The 11,422-nt window shown below is 36.0% G+C and overlaps 1 protein-coding gene across 11 annotated transcripts in view; it reads left to right on the top strand.

The window, feature by feature from the left end:
* KYNU (kynureninase) overlaps positions 1–11,422 on the top strand; it is a 135,617-nt gene that overhangs the window by 109,958 nt on the left and 14,237 nt on the right. For all 11 annotated transcript variants that reach the window (XR_002339332.1, XR_002339333.1, XR_002339334.1 and 8 more), the window contains one exon: positions 9,164–9,216. Coding sequence is in view for 5 of the 11 variants with exons in the window: in XM_021075834.1 (XP_020931493.1) it covers positions 9,164–9,216 (53 nt within the window). In the remaining 6 variants the exon portion in view is untranslated. Of the gene's footprint in view, positions 1–9,163; positions 9,217–11,422 lie in introns of those variants that run through there.

Genomic DNA, 11,422 nt, shown 5'->3' with positions numbered 1-11,422 from the left:
TTTTGGTATGGAGCTGTAGAAGGTGTTTATAAATTTTGGAGGTGAATCCCTTGTCCGTCGATTCACTTGCAAAGATTTTCTCCCATTCTGTGGGTTGTCTTTTTGTGTTGTTCAGGGTTTCCTTTGCTGTGGAGAAACTTTGAAGTTTAATTAGGTCCCATTTGTTTATTTTTCTTTTTCTTGCCAATACTCTGATAGGTGGATCTGAGAAGATGTTGCTGTCGTTTATGTCAGAGAGTGTTCGGCCTATGTTTTCCTCTAAGAGTTTGATAGTGTCTGGTCTTATACCTAGGTCTTTCATCCATTTGGAGTTGGTTTTTGTGTATGGTGTTAGGGAGTGTTCTAATTTCATTCTTTTCCCTGTGGCTGTCCAGTATTCCCAGCACCACTTATTGAACAAGCTGTCCTTTCTCCATTGTATAGTCTTGCCTCCTTTGTCATAGATGAGTTGGCTGTAGGTGCGTGGGTGTAATTCTGGGCTTTCTGTCCTGTTCCACTGATCTGTATGTCTGTCTTTGTGCCAGTACCATATGGTTCTGATGACTGTTGGTTTGTAGTGTAGTCTGAAGTCCTGGAGCCTGATTCCTTCCAGTTCCATTTTTCTTTTTCAGGATGTCTTTGGCTAGTCTGGGTCTTTTGGGCTTCCAAACAAACTTTAAACTATTTTGTTCGAGTTCTGTGAAAAATGTCCTTGGTAGTTTGATAGGGATTGCATTGAATCTGTAGATTGCCTTAGGTAGTATAATCATGTTGATAACATTAACTCTTCCAACCCATGAGCATGGTGTATCTTTCCATCTATTTGTGTCATCTTTGATTTCTTTCATCAGTGGCTTGCAGTTGTCAGAGTACCGGTCTTTTGTCTCTTTAGGTAGGTTTACTCCTAGGTATTTTATGCTTTTGGATGTGATGGTAAATGGGATTGCTTCCCTAATTTCCTTTTCTGCTCTTTCATTGTTAGTGTATAGAAATGCCGTGGATTTCTGTGTATTGATTTGTATCCTGCGACTTTGCCAAATCGTGGATGAGCTCCAACAGTTTTCTGGTAGAGTCTTTAGACTTCTCTAGGTATAGTATCATGTCATCTGCAAATAATGATAGTTTTACTTCTTCCTTTCCAATTTGGATTCCTTTTATTTCTTTTACTTCTCTGATGCTGTTGCTAGGACTTCCAGAACTATGTTGAAGAGTAGTGGCGAGAGCGGATATCCTTGTCTTGTTTCTGATCTCAGCGGGAATTCTTTCAGCTTTTCACCATTGAGAATGATGTTCACTGTGGGTTTGTCATATATGGCCTTTATCACGTTGAGGTAGGTTCCTGTTATGCCCACTTTCTGAAGGGTTTTTATCAGAAATGGGTGTTGGATTTTGTCAAAGGCTTTTTCTGCATCTATTGAGAGGATCATATGGTTTTTATTCTTCAGTTTGTTAATGTGGTGTATCACACTGATGGATTTGCAGATATTGAAGAACCCTTGCATCCCTGGGATAAATCCCAATTGATCATGATGTACAATCCTTTTAATGTATTGTTGGATGCGGTTTTCTAGTATTTTGTTGAGGATTTTTGCATCAATGCTCATCAGTGATATTGGCCTGTAGTTTTCTTTTTTTGTGGAATCTTTGTCTGGTTTTGGTACCAGGGTGATGGTGGCCTCATAGAATGAGTTTGGGAGTATCCCTTTCTCTGCAATTTTTTGAAATAGTTTTGAAATCAGAGGTGTTAGCTCCTCTCTAAATGTTTGATAGAATTCACCTGTGAAGCCATCTGGTCCTGGACTTTTGTTGGAAGTTTTTTAATCACAGTTTCAATTTCAGTAGCTGTGATGGGTCCATTCACCTTTTCTATTTCATCTTGGTTTAGTCTTGGAAGATTGTACTTTTCTGAGAATTTGTCCATTTTTTCTAGGTTTTCCATTTTATTGGCATATAGTTGCATGTAGTAGTCTCTTATGATCCTTTGTATTTCTGTGGTGTCCGTTGTTACTTCTCCTTTTTCATTTCTAATTTTATTGATTTGAGTCCTCTCTTTTTTTCTTGATAAGACTGGCTAGGGGTTTATCAATTTTGTTGATCTTTCCAAGAACCAGCTTTTCGTTTGATCTTTTCTATGGTTTTCTTTGTTTCTATTGAATTGATTTCTGCTCTGATCTTTATGATTTCTTTCCTTATACTAACTTTAGGTCTTGTCTGTTCTTCTCTCTCAAGCTGCTTTAGATGTAACGTTATCTCGTTTATTTGGGCTTTTTCTTGTTTCCTGAGGTGGGCTTGTATTGGTATAAACTTTCCTCTTAGAACGGCTTTTTACTGCATCCCATAGGTTTTGGAGTGTCATATCTTTGTTGTCATTTGCTGCTCTGTATTTTTTAATTTCCTCTTTAGCCACTGTATTTGCCTCATATTTTTTAAAAAAGAAAATGCTAAAAGAAAAACTTTGAATTTGTTTCCACAGAAAGCAAAATGTGCAAAAGGACTCAAAAATTATTTTTTGATATGTAACTACAGAAGAAAACATTCTCTTCAACAAACTGCAGTATTTTCCTTCTCTTCAAAACATAAAAATAACATAAAACAAGAGTCAATGCCTCTGTACCAAATGATAGTGAATGAATAAGTCTAATTCATTCAGATTATAACTCCTTTCTTAATTCCTCTATTTTTATGCAAACATAATCGTAGCCTCACTAGAAGGGAAGACACTGAGTTCCCCTCAGGACCCAGTACAGTTTCTGCTGAAAGAATGGGTTTTCAATAAATATACATCATGATAAACATAAGTACCTCAAATAAACAATTACCTTGTACAATGATTTTGTTTTCCCACTCAATTTAACTCATTGATATTATTCAGTTATGTTTTCAAATTAATTTAAGATAGGTTCTGATTCTGGATTTTTAGTGCAAAAACATATGAGTACTTTGATAAATATATTTTTCATTTGATTATAGAATTCTAGTTGTCATAGGAAATTTGATAATTTTTTTAAAAAAATTATGTAAGTATAAATATCATCAGGCCATAAACTTAAACGGACAAATAATTTTCTTTATTTTCATCCATCGACTCATTTGATGAAGGAAATTCAATCGTGTAACTCTGAGATATACTTAATGACTTTTGCTATTTTTCTCAGTAAATTCAGAGTTTAGGTGTCAGTTCAGAGTTCTTTTCTTATCCTTTTTTCCTTAGGATGGCATCTAAGGCTGCAAGGGTAGGCGATATACAGAGAATCCAGGCATAGATAAAGGAGAGGCATCTGGTTCACAGTCGTCTCCTGGAATCTATTAAAATATACCTGGCAACTCTGCTTCCGTTACTGCTGTATCCTCCATGATGTCTGTGGTCTACCATAACCCAATGCCCTTTATTTCAACCCTCCAGCTCCAGTGGGGATAGTGAATCCCTCAGTCACTTAAACCCCCTTCTCTGGGGACACAGGAATTTCAGGATATTCTCTTGGTCTTGGTTTAGCACAATCCTATGTTATAAACTGAGGTGCTATCACAGGTCCATTCTGCCAGCATTTGGATATGAAGACCATGGTACCAAGCTGGCATAAAGGAATTCTTACAAACCCTTTGGATTGCCTCCCAGGGCTGAGGGCACATGGCTCAGGCAACTTCTCTTCTTAGAGCCTCCCAAACATATCTAGAACTTCCATTTATCTCTCAACCATCCCAATTCCCATCCCCAACAACTCAACAAGGGGTACGGGGGTGCAACCAGCTTTGTATAAGGAATATGAATGCAATCTTCATCTTCCCTTTCTGAAGCTTCTCATTCCTCAGCACTCACAAATGTTACTGTATTCATGTGTTAGGTTTATTGTTTTTTATTTTCTCTTTGCTGTTCACAGCAAAATTTTATATTTGGCTATTATATGAGACATGTGATGTCTAGCATTCCAAAATGTCTATCTACTGCAAGTCAAAATACTTCGATTCTATAGATGACTGACTCTGCTATAAGTTTCAAAAGCCCATTTTGGAAATGAAAGCTAAAATGAGTTTTATCACTGCATACATCTTTTGGTGCTCTCCACTTAACAAATGACCCTGAAGCAATAAAATTCCTTAATTCACTGTGGAGAAGAAAGTTTTAGGAAACCATCTGTAAATGATGAGAACGTTTTGAATTAATACCTTCAAAGTTTGTTTGTTTGTTTTTAACCACCCCAAACATTTTTCCCAAACAATATTATGTCAGTAGTTATCCCTGAAGCCATAGATTTTTCAAGTCAAGGGAAATCAGCAATTAATATGTGATTAAAAATATAAGCGGCAGAAGCAGACCCAAACTTTACTAAAAAGTTTTAGTGCTTTTTTCTGGAAAAATCACCTGACAATAATTCTTAAGTTGAATATTAATTGTACACCTAGGAATTTAGTAAACTTAACAAATTGGGATTCATTTAATGTCAAACAGTATAACACAAAAAAGAGAAATAAAAGTGGGGAAGAATGATGGCAGGAAATTGGCCCTCGGAGTCTTGTAGAGCCTCTAGGCTCCCATACATGTTGAGCCTTTGAACATTTTGCTTTGACTTTCTGGAACACTCTTCCTCTTTTGCTGAAATATACTCATTCTTCTGCTTGTGAGAACCTCCCCTGACAATCACCACACTGGTCACTTGCCCTAACCCACAATTTCCCTATCTTTCACTAAAGATATATCATCCACATAAAAATGCTCTTCCAGAAACTTTAAGAGACAAGTCCCTGATCTCATGAGCTTACATTCTAGTTGGGGAAGAAAACCCAAAATAAGCAAGTTAATTACTCAGTTCATAAAAGATACTACATGGGAGTTCCCTCATGGCTCAGGGTTAACGAACCCAACTAGTATCCATGAGGATGTGGGTTCCATCCTTGGCCTCGCTCAGTAGTATAAAGGATCTGTCATTATTGTGAGCTGTGGTATAGGTCACAGATGTGGCTTGGATCTAGCATTGCCATTGTTGTGGTATAGTGCAGCAGCTGCAGTTCCAATTCAACCCTTAGCCTGGGAACTTTCATCTGCCGTGGTATGGCCCTAAAAAGGAAAAAAAAAAAAAAAAAAAAGATACTCTATGTTCTATCCTATGTCTTTATTTTTTGGTTTCTTTTCTCTTGTTCTCTTGTAATCATTCACTCTCAGTACAAGAACTCTCCTTCATTCACTTTTGATGTAACAACTATATGATATTTTATAATGTAAACTTATAATTTATAAAGTTAGTCTTTAATTGAAGGAGTTTTAGGTTAATTTCAATCTTGGACTATTGCGAAAAGGTATGTAATGGCTATATTTATACATAATTCACTTCGTACAGGTACAAGTTCTGGAGAGTCAACTCTCAGAAGTAAATTTGCCAGATCAAAGAGTACACATATTTGTAAACTTTATAGCTTTTATTTATTTGTTCTTTAGAAGGTGCATCAATAATACATAGTCTCACAATAATACATGAGAATTACTTATAAAACATGTAAATAAAAAAGTGCTTAAAAGAACTTTTGATTTTTTGCCAATCTAAGAGGTGAGCAAAAATCTTAATGTAGTTTTATTTGTAGTTTTCTTATTAAGTAGAAAAGCTTTTTTTAAAATTTAAGAGCCATTTTCCTTTTCTATATAATCTAATCATATATGTTGGTCATTTTCTTGGGTTGTTATTTTTGCATTATTGATCTCTATATATTTTTATACTAGAAAGATTGACCTATTGTGATGTAAACTGCAGATGATTTTTTTAATACATTGTTACTTGATAGAACCTCCTCTTATGTTTCAACAGTCTATGGAGAGGATCCTGTAACTTTATCAGCTTTATTAATATGATGAATTATATACTAATTTGTTAACACAGTAACACGTTTTCATTTTGAAGTTTGATAATATAATTTTGTAGAAATATTCAACTTTGTTGCTGTTATTTTTTAGGGATATTTTAGTATCATTTGTTTGTTTTTCCACAGGGCATTAGAATCAGCTTGCAAGTACCAAGTGAAGACAAATAAAATCTAATTGTATATTGTATTGAGATTATGTAAATTTATACATCAATTTGAAGAGAATTGATTTTTTCTTCTTTTTTTTTTTTTTTTTGTCTTTTTTGAGCCGCACCCATGGCATATAGAAGTTCCCAAACTAGGGGTCATATCGGAGCTACAGCTGCTGGGCTACACCACAGCCACAGCAATGTGGGATCACAGCTGTATCTGTGACCTACAGAACAGCTTATTGGCTGGATAAGTTGGATCATTAACCCACTGAGGGCAGCCAGGGATCAAACCTGCATCCTAATGGACACTACTCAGGTTTGTTACCACTGAGCCACAATGGGAACTCTATGTTCTTGATGTTGAATATTATTCAAGCTGCTTGTTAAGATTCTGGAGAATTTAAATATTTTTATCTCAGGTCTGTAACACTGTTAATATATCAGTTTTTTGCAATTTTAAATTTCAGATATTTCTCATCTTAAAATTTTGTACCAGACTGCCATGCTAAATTACCTTTTTGTTCATACCAGATAAAAAAAATCATACAATTTGAAAGTAGTAATAATTTACTACTTCTTTTCCAAGTTTTTGGCCACACTCAGAGGATGTGGAAATTCTAGGGCCAGGGATCGAACCTGTGCCACAGTGGCAACCTGAGACACAACAATGACAACACTGGACCCTTAACTGGGTGGGCCACCAGGGAACTCTTTTTCCAGTTTTTCTAACTGCAAAATCTTAGTATTAATGAAAGCTCCTTTGGTGTTTTTCTATTAAGTCCAAGTTTGACTTGTATATGAATAAAGCAGAAAATAAAATTTTTAACATTCTAGCCATAATTACATATAAATGAATAAGTCTTATTTTATCTGAAATTGGAAACATACTCTAAATATTGTTATCTCCCTTTTTATTATTTTTGAATACATATTCTTTAAAATATAATTTTTATAGTGGCACAGAATATTCCATTATATAAAGTTTGCATATTTATTATTTCTCTATTACAAAGTTGTTGTGACACTGTAAACAGCATTTGTATTCATTGTCCTGGCACATACATCTTAGTGCACTCCAAATAGTATAATCCAAACAGTCCTTTGGATAAACTGGAACAAGTCCTTTGGATAAATCAGGACACAGAACTATACCTATTTTTAATTTATATTTTCAAACTGTACCCTATAAAGTTTTTATCACTATTTGACATAGAGCTTATTTTCTTTTTACTGAATCCTTGATGAAAAAGGAATCTAAATTTTAAATGACTTTGTCAATTTGATATGTGAAGTATGGTCTCATCTTTATGTTGTTTCATATTTTTAATTATTATTGAAATTGAGTTTCCTCCCCAGCTTCCCAAATTCATGGGGCATTTGCATTTCTCCTTTTATAAATGCCCCATCCCTGCTCTGTGGTTGTGTATCTTTGAGGGCACTGTCCTTTCTCTGATGAAAAAAACTCTTCATGAAAACTCTTTTAAATGTGGTAAACAGTTTCCTTGTTCCAATCAAAAATAAAGATAAAATCTTTTATCTTTCATTTTAAATACAAAATTTTAAATGTGTATGAGTACTGTGCTCATTCATTTAATTTTGTAAATATTCACCTTTATACCCCTCTATGTCAAAATGTATTACTTATACTTGTATATTCTGTATAAGTTTAAAAACTTTCTGCCAAATTCCAAGAAAAAAAGTGCCTTGGAAATTTTTAGTTTTGGCAGTATTAAAACTAGCAATTGAAGATTTCTCCTTGTGGTTCAGCCGTTATGAACCTGACTAGCATCCATGAGGATGCAGGTTTGATCCCTGGCCTTGTTCAGTGGGTTAAGGATCTGGCATTGCGTGAACTGTGGTGTAGGTCACATGCGCAGCTCAGTTTCCATGTGGCTGTGGCTGTGGTGTAGGCTGGCAGTTGTAGCTCCAATTCAACTCCTGGGCTGGGAACGTCCGTATGTCACACTTGCAGCCCTAACAAAAACATAACAAAACAAAAAATACTAGAAATTTATTTTGGGAGAACTGATTATCAAGAATATTGTATTTCGGGAGTTCCCATCATGGCGCAGGGGAAACAAATCTGACTAGGAACCATGAGACTGCGGGTTCAATCCCTGGCCTTGCTCAGTGGGATAAGGATCTGGCATTGCCACGAGCTGTGGTGTCGGTAGCAGATGCGGCTTGGATCCCGCATTGCTGTGGTTCTGGCAGAGGCCAGCAGCTACAGCTCCGATTAGACCCCTAGCCTGGGAACCTCCATGTGCCATGGGTTCCGCCCTAAAAGGACAAAAGACAAAAAAAAAAAAAAAAAAAAAAAAAAAGAATATTGTATTTCTCTTCAAATCTATTTTTCTTTATACTATCCTTATTTTCTTCATCTAATAAGCACACATACACATGATTTTTCCCATATGTTTGATATTTTATTTCTGGTCAATTAACATTCTTTCTAAAATCTGAAAGTAACCATTTTCTTTGGAAAATTGTTGGGAGTTCCCGTCACGGTCAGTGGTTAACGAATCTGACTAGGAACCATGAGGTTTTAGGTTCGATCCCTGGCCTTGCTCAGTGGGTTAAAGATCCGGCGTTGCAGTGAGCTGTGGTATAGCGTGGGGTAGGTCACAGACTCAGCCTTGCTATGGCTCTGGCGTAGGCCAGAGGCTACAGCTCCGATTAGACCCCTAGCCTGGGAACCTCCATATGCCTCGGGTATGGCCCTAGAATAAGGCAAAAAGACCAACAAAAAAAAAAAAAAAAAAAAAAGAAAGAAAAACTGTTAAAATTTTCAACAATTATATAGGTTAATTTTATACTATTTCTCTTCAGGGATTCTATTGCCAATGAATACATTATTGTATTAATTATTTGTCTTTTTTGAGTTTTCACTTTGTTTTAAAATCTTTAAATAAGTAGACTTTTTGTATGTTTTATTTTAAATAAGAACAAATTCATTAAATATAGCTTCTCAGATAATTTGACTTTTCAAAGATAATTAGTAATATGTTGATTTTATCTCATTCTTGAGACAGTTATAAATTTGCCTTGTGATATAGCATTATATGCTTAAGTATTTAATGATTCACATCACGAATAATTTTAATATTCAAGCCCTAGAGTTCTGTATTAATTGTGATTATATTTATAGACAAAAACAGCTAATATTATTATTAATGTTTTAGGTTAGTGGGATGGTTTGGCCACGAACTAAGCACCAGATTCAAAATGGATAACAGTAAGTATATTCAATTTTACATCACATCATTTTAATTTTCAATTTTATCTGTCTTTGTATGATACATAAAAGAATGCCTCATGGAAAGAGCACTCTGAAAAAGCCACTGAGAATTCTTTTTTTTTTTTTTTTTTTTGTCTTTTTTGGCCATTTCTTGGGCTGCTCCCACAGCATATGGAGGTTCCCAGGCCAGGGGTCCAATTGGAGCTGTTGCCACTGGCCTACACCAGAGCCACAGCAACGCGGGATATGAACCGCATCTGTGACCTTCACCACAGCTCACGGCAACGCCAGATCTTTAACCCACTGAGAAAGGCCAGGGATCGAACCCACAACTTCATGGTTCCTAGTCGGATTCGTTAACGGCTGAGCCAGATGGGAACTCTGAGAATTCTTAATATAAGAAATGATATTTTGGAGTTTCCATTGTGGTTCAGCAGTAACAAATCCAACTAGTATACATGAGGATGCAGGTTTGATCCCCGCTTCCCTCAATGGGTTCAGGATCTGGCACTGCTGTGAGCTGTGGTGTAGATCACAGATGTGGCTCAGATCCCATGGTGCTATGGCTATGGTGTAGGCCTGCAGCTGCAGTTCTGATTCAATCCCTAGCCTAACCCAGGAACTTCCATATGCTGCAGGTGCAGGCCCTGAAAAGCAAAAAAAAAAAAAAAAAAAAAGAAAAAGAAAGAAATAAGAAATGACATTCCTCCCTTTCTATTTCTCTTCCTCTTTATTTCCCTACAAAGGAAAACACTCAAAATCATACTAAAATACTTAATCTTACATTGTTCAGATCTCATCAATATGAAGTCCCTAAAACATCAGGCAGGGAGGACAGGAAGAAACTGCTGGCTTGGATTTGGACCCAGAGAGACTTAAGTATCAATCTGCTCTTAACAGTTCTGTGATGTTGCGCAGGTTTTATCATCTTGGGATCTGAGTTTTTTTCCCCTCACATGTCTAATGTGAATAATGTCTATTTCAGGGTAAAGTAAGTTCAAAGCTGTAAACCAAGTAGCGTAATATTTAATAAACGTTCATTTTCATCCCTCTCTTTTCCCAAATTTTCCTCCTTTAATGGCTTTCACCACATATCAACCAGTAACCCCAGTGGGTAGTGAAAACATAGCATGCACAGGGCCTTCTCAAACTGCCCTATTTCTTTTTCTTAAATGCTTTATTCTTTCATCACATAGGATACAGAATGCTTTCTAAATGTGAAAGTTTAACTTCAACTTGATCCTTCAGACTCCTTCCAACCCTGAGATATGATTTTAAATATAGTCCTCTGTGCAACATCTAAGATGCAAAGGATCAAGACGGGTGCTTCCAGTCAAATCAGGACACCTGTGTTTTATCTTGGTTGCTGAAATCATGAGCTCTGCTATTATGCTAGTTATTTATAATTGTCTGCTATGAGTTTTATTATCTCTAAATGAGGGAATTAAATTACACCAGAAGTGTGCTATGTTTTTCTGTGAAGGGTCAGACTGGAGATATATCAAGTTTTCGGGGGTATGTTGTTCTGTGGCAAAAATGCAACTTTGCCATTGTGGTGTTAATATGGCCATAGACACACATAAAAGAGTGAATGTGGTTATGTTCCAATAAAGCTTTATTGACAAAAACAAATGGTGGGCCAGATTTGACCCACAGGACATAGCTTGACTAGCCCTTATTAGATGACTTTCTAAACACCCAGATAATTCTCTCATTCTTAGTCAGTTTTAGTTTTTAATTTGATCTATAATAGCAATTTTAACTCTACTGGATTTAAATTGCCACTATTCAGTCTAGTTAATTCTAACTAGGATAATATCTGTTATTAATTTACATTTTAAATATATCACACTTAGGCAGATCATTTTTAAAAGCTTTTATTTTTTCCCCTAAGAGAAGCCATTTGACCTAATAATCCTAGTGCTAAAGTCACCTTTGAAGGTCGTTTCATCCATATTTCTGCCTTTGGGTGTCATCACAAGCCTTCAAATCTTGATGTTTTCCTCTCATTGACATGGCTTCATAATAGAAGAGCAAAATACGGAACAGGACAAGGAATGATGGATTGGGGATGAGAGGGAGAAGATGGGTCTAGGTGAGGTTATGTTTGTCTTCTGTTTAAGGGCTCTAATTTATGGTAGGCTGTTATGAAGGTAGGGGTAGAGGAGATAGAAATTGCAGGTAAAGGAGAAACATGCCAGTT

This window comes from Sus scrofa, chromosome 15 (assembly GCF_000003025.6).
Source record: "Sus scrofa isolate TJ Tabasco breed Duroc chromosome 15, Sscrofa11.1, whole genome shotgun sequence".
NCBI classification, from domain to species: domain Eukaryota; kingdom Metazoa; phylum Chordata; class Mammalia; order Artiodactyla; family Suidae; genus Sus; species Sus scrofa.
Note: the sequence above shows the minus strand (reverse complement) of the source record. Positions and strands in the feature narration are given on the sequence as shown.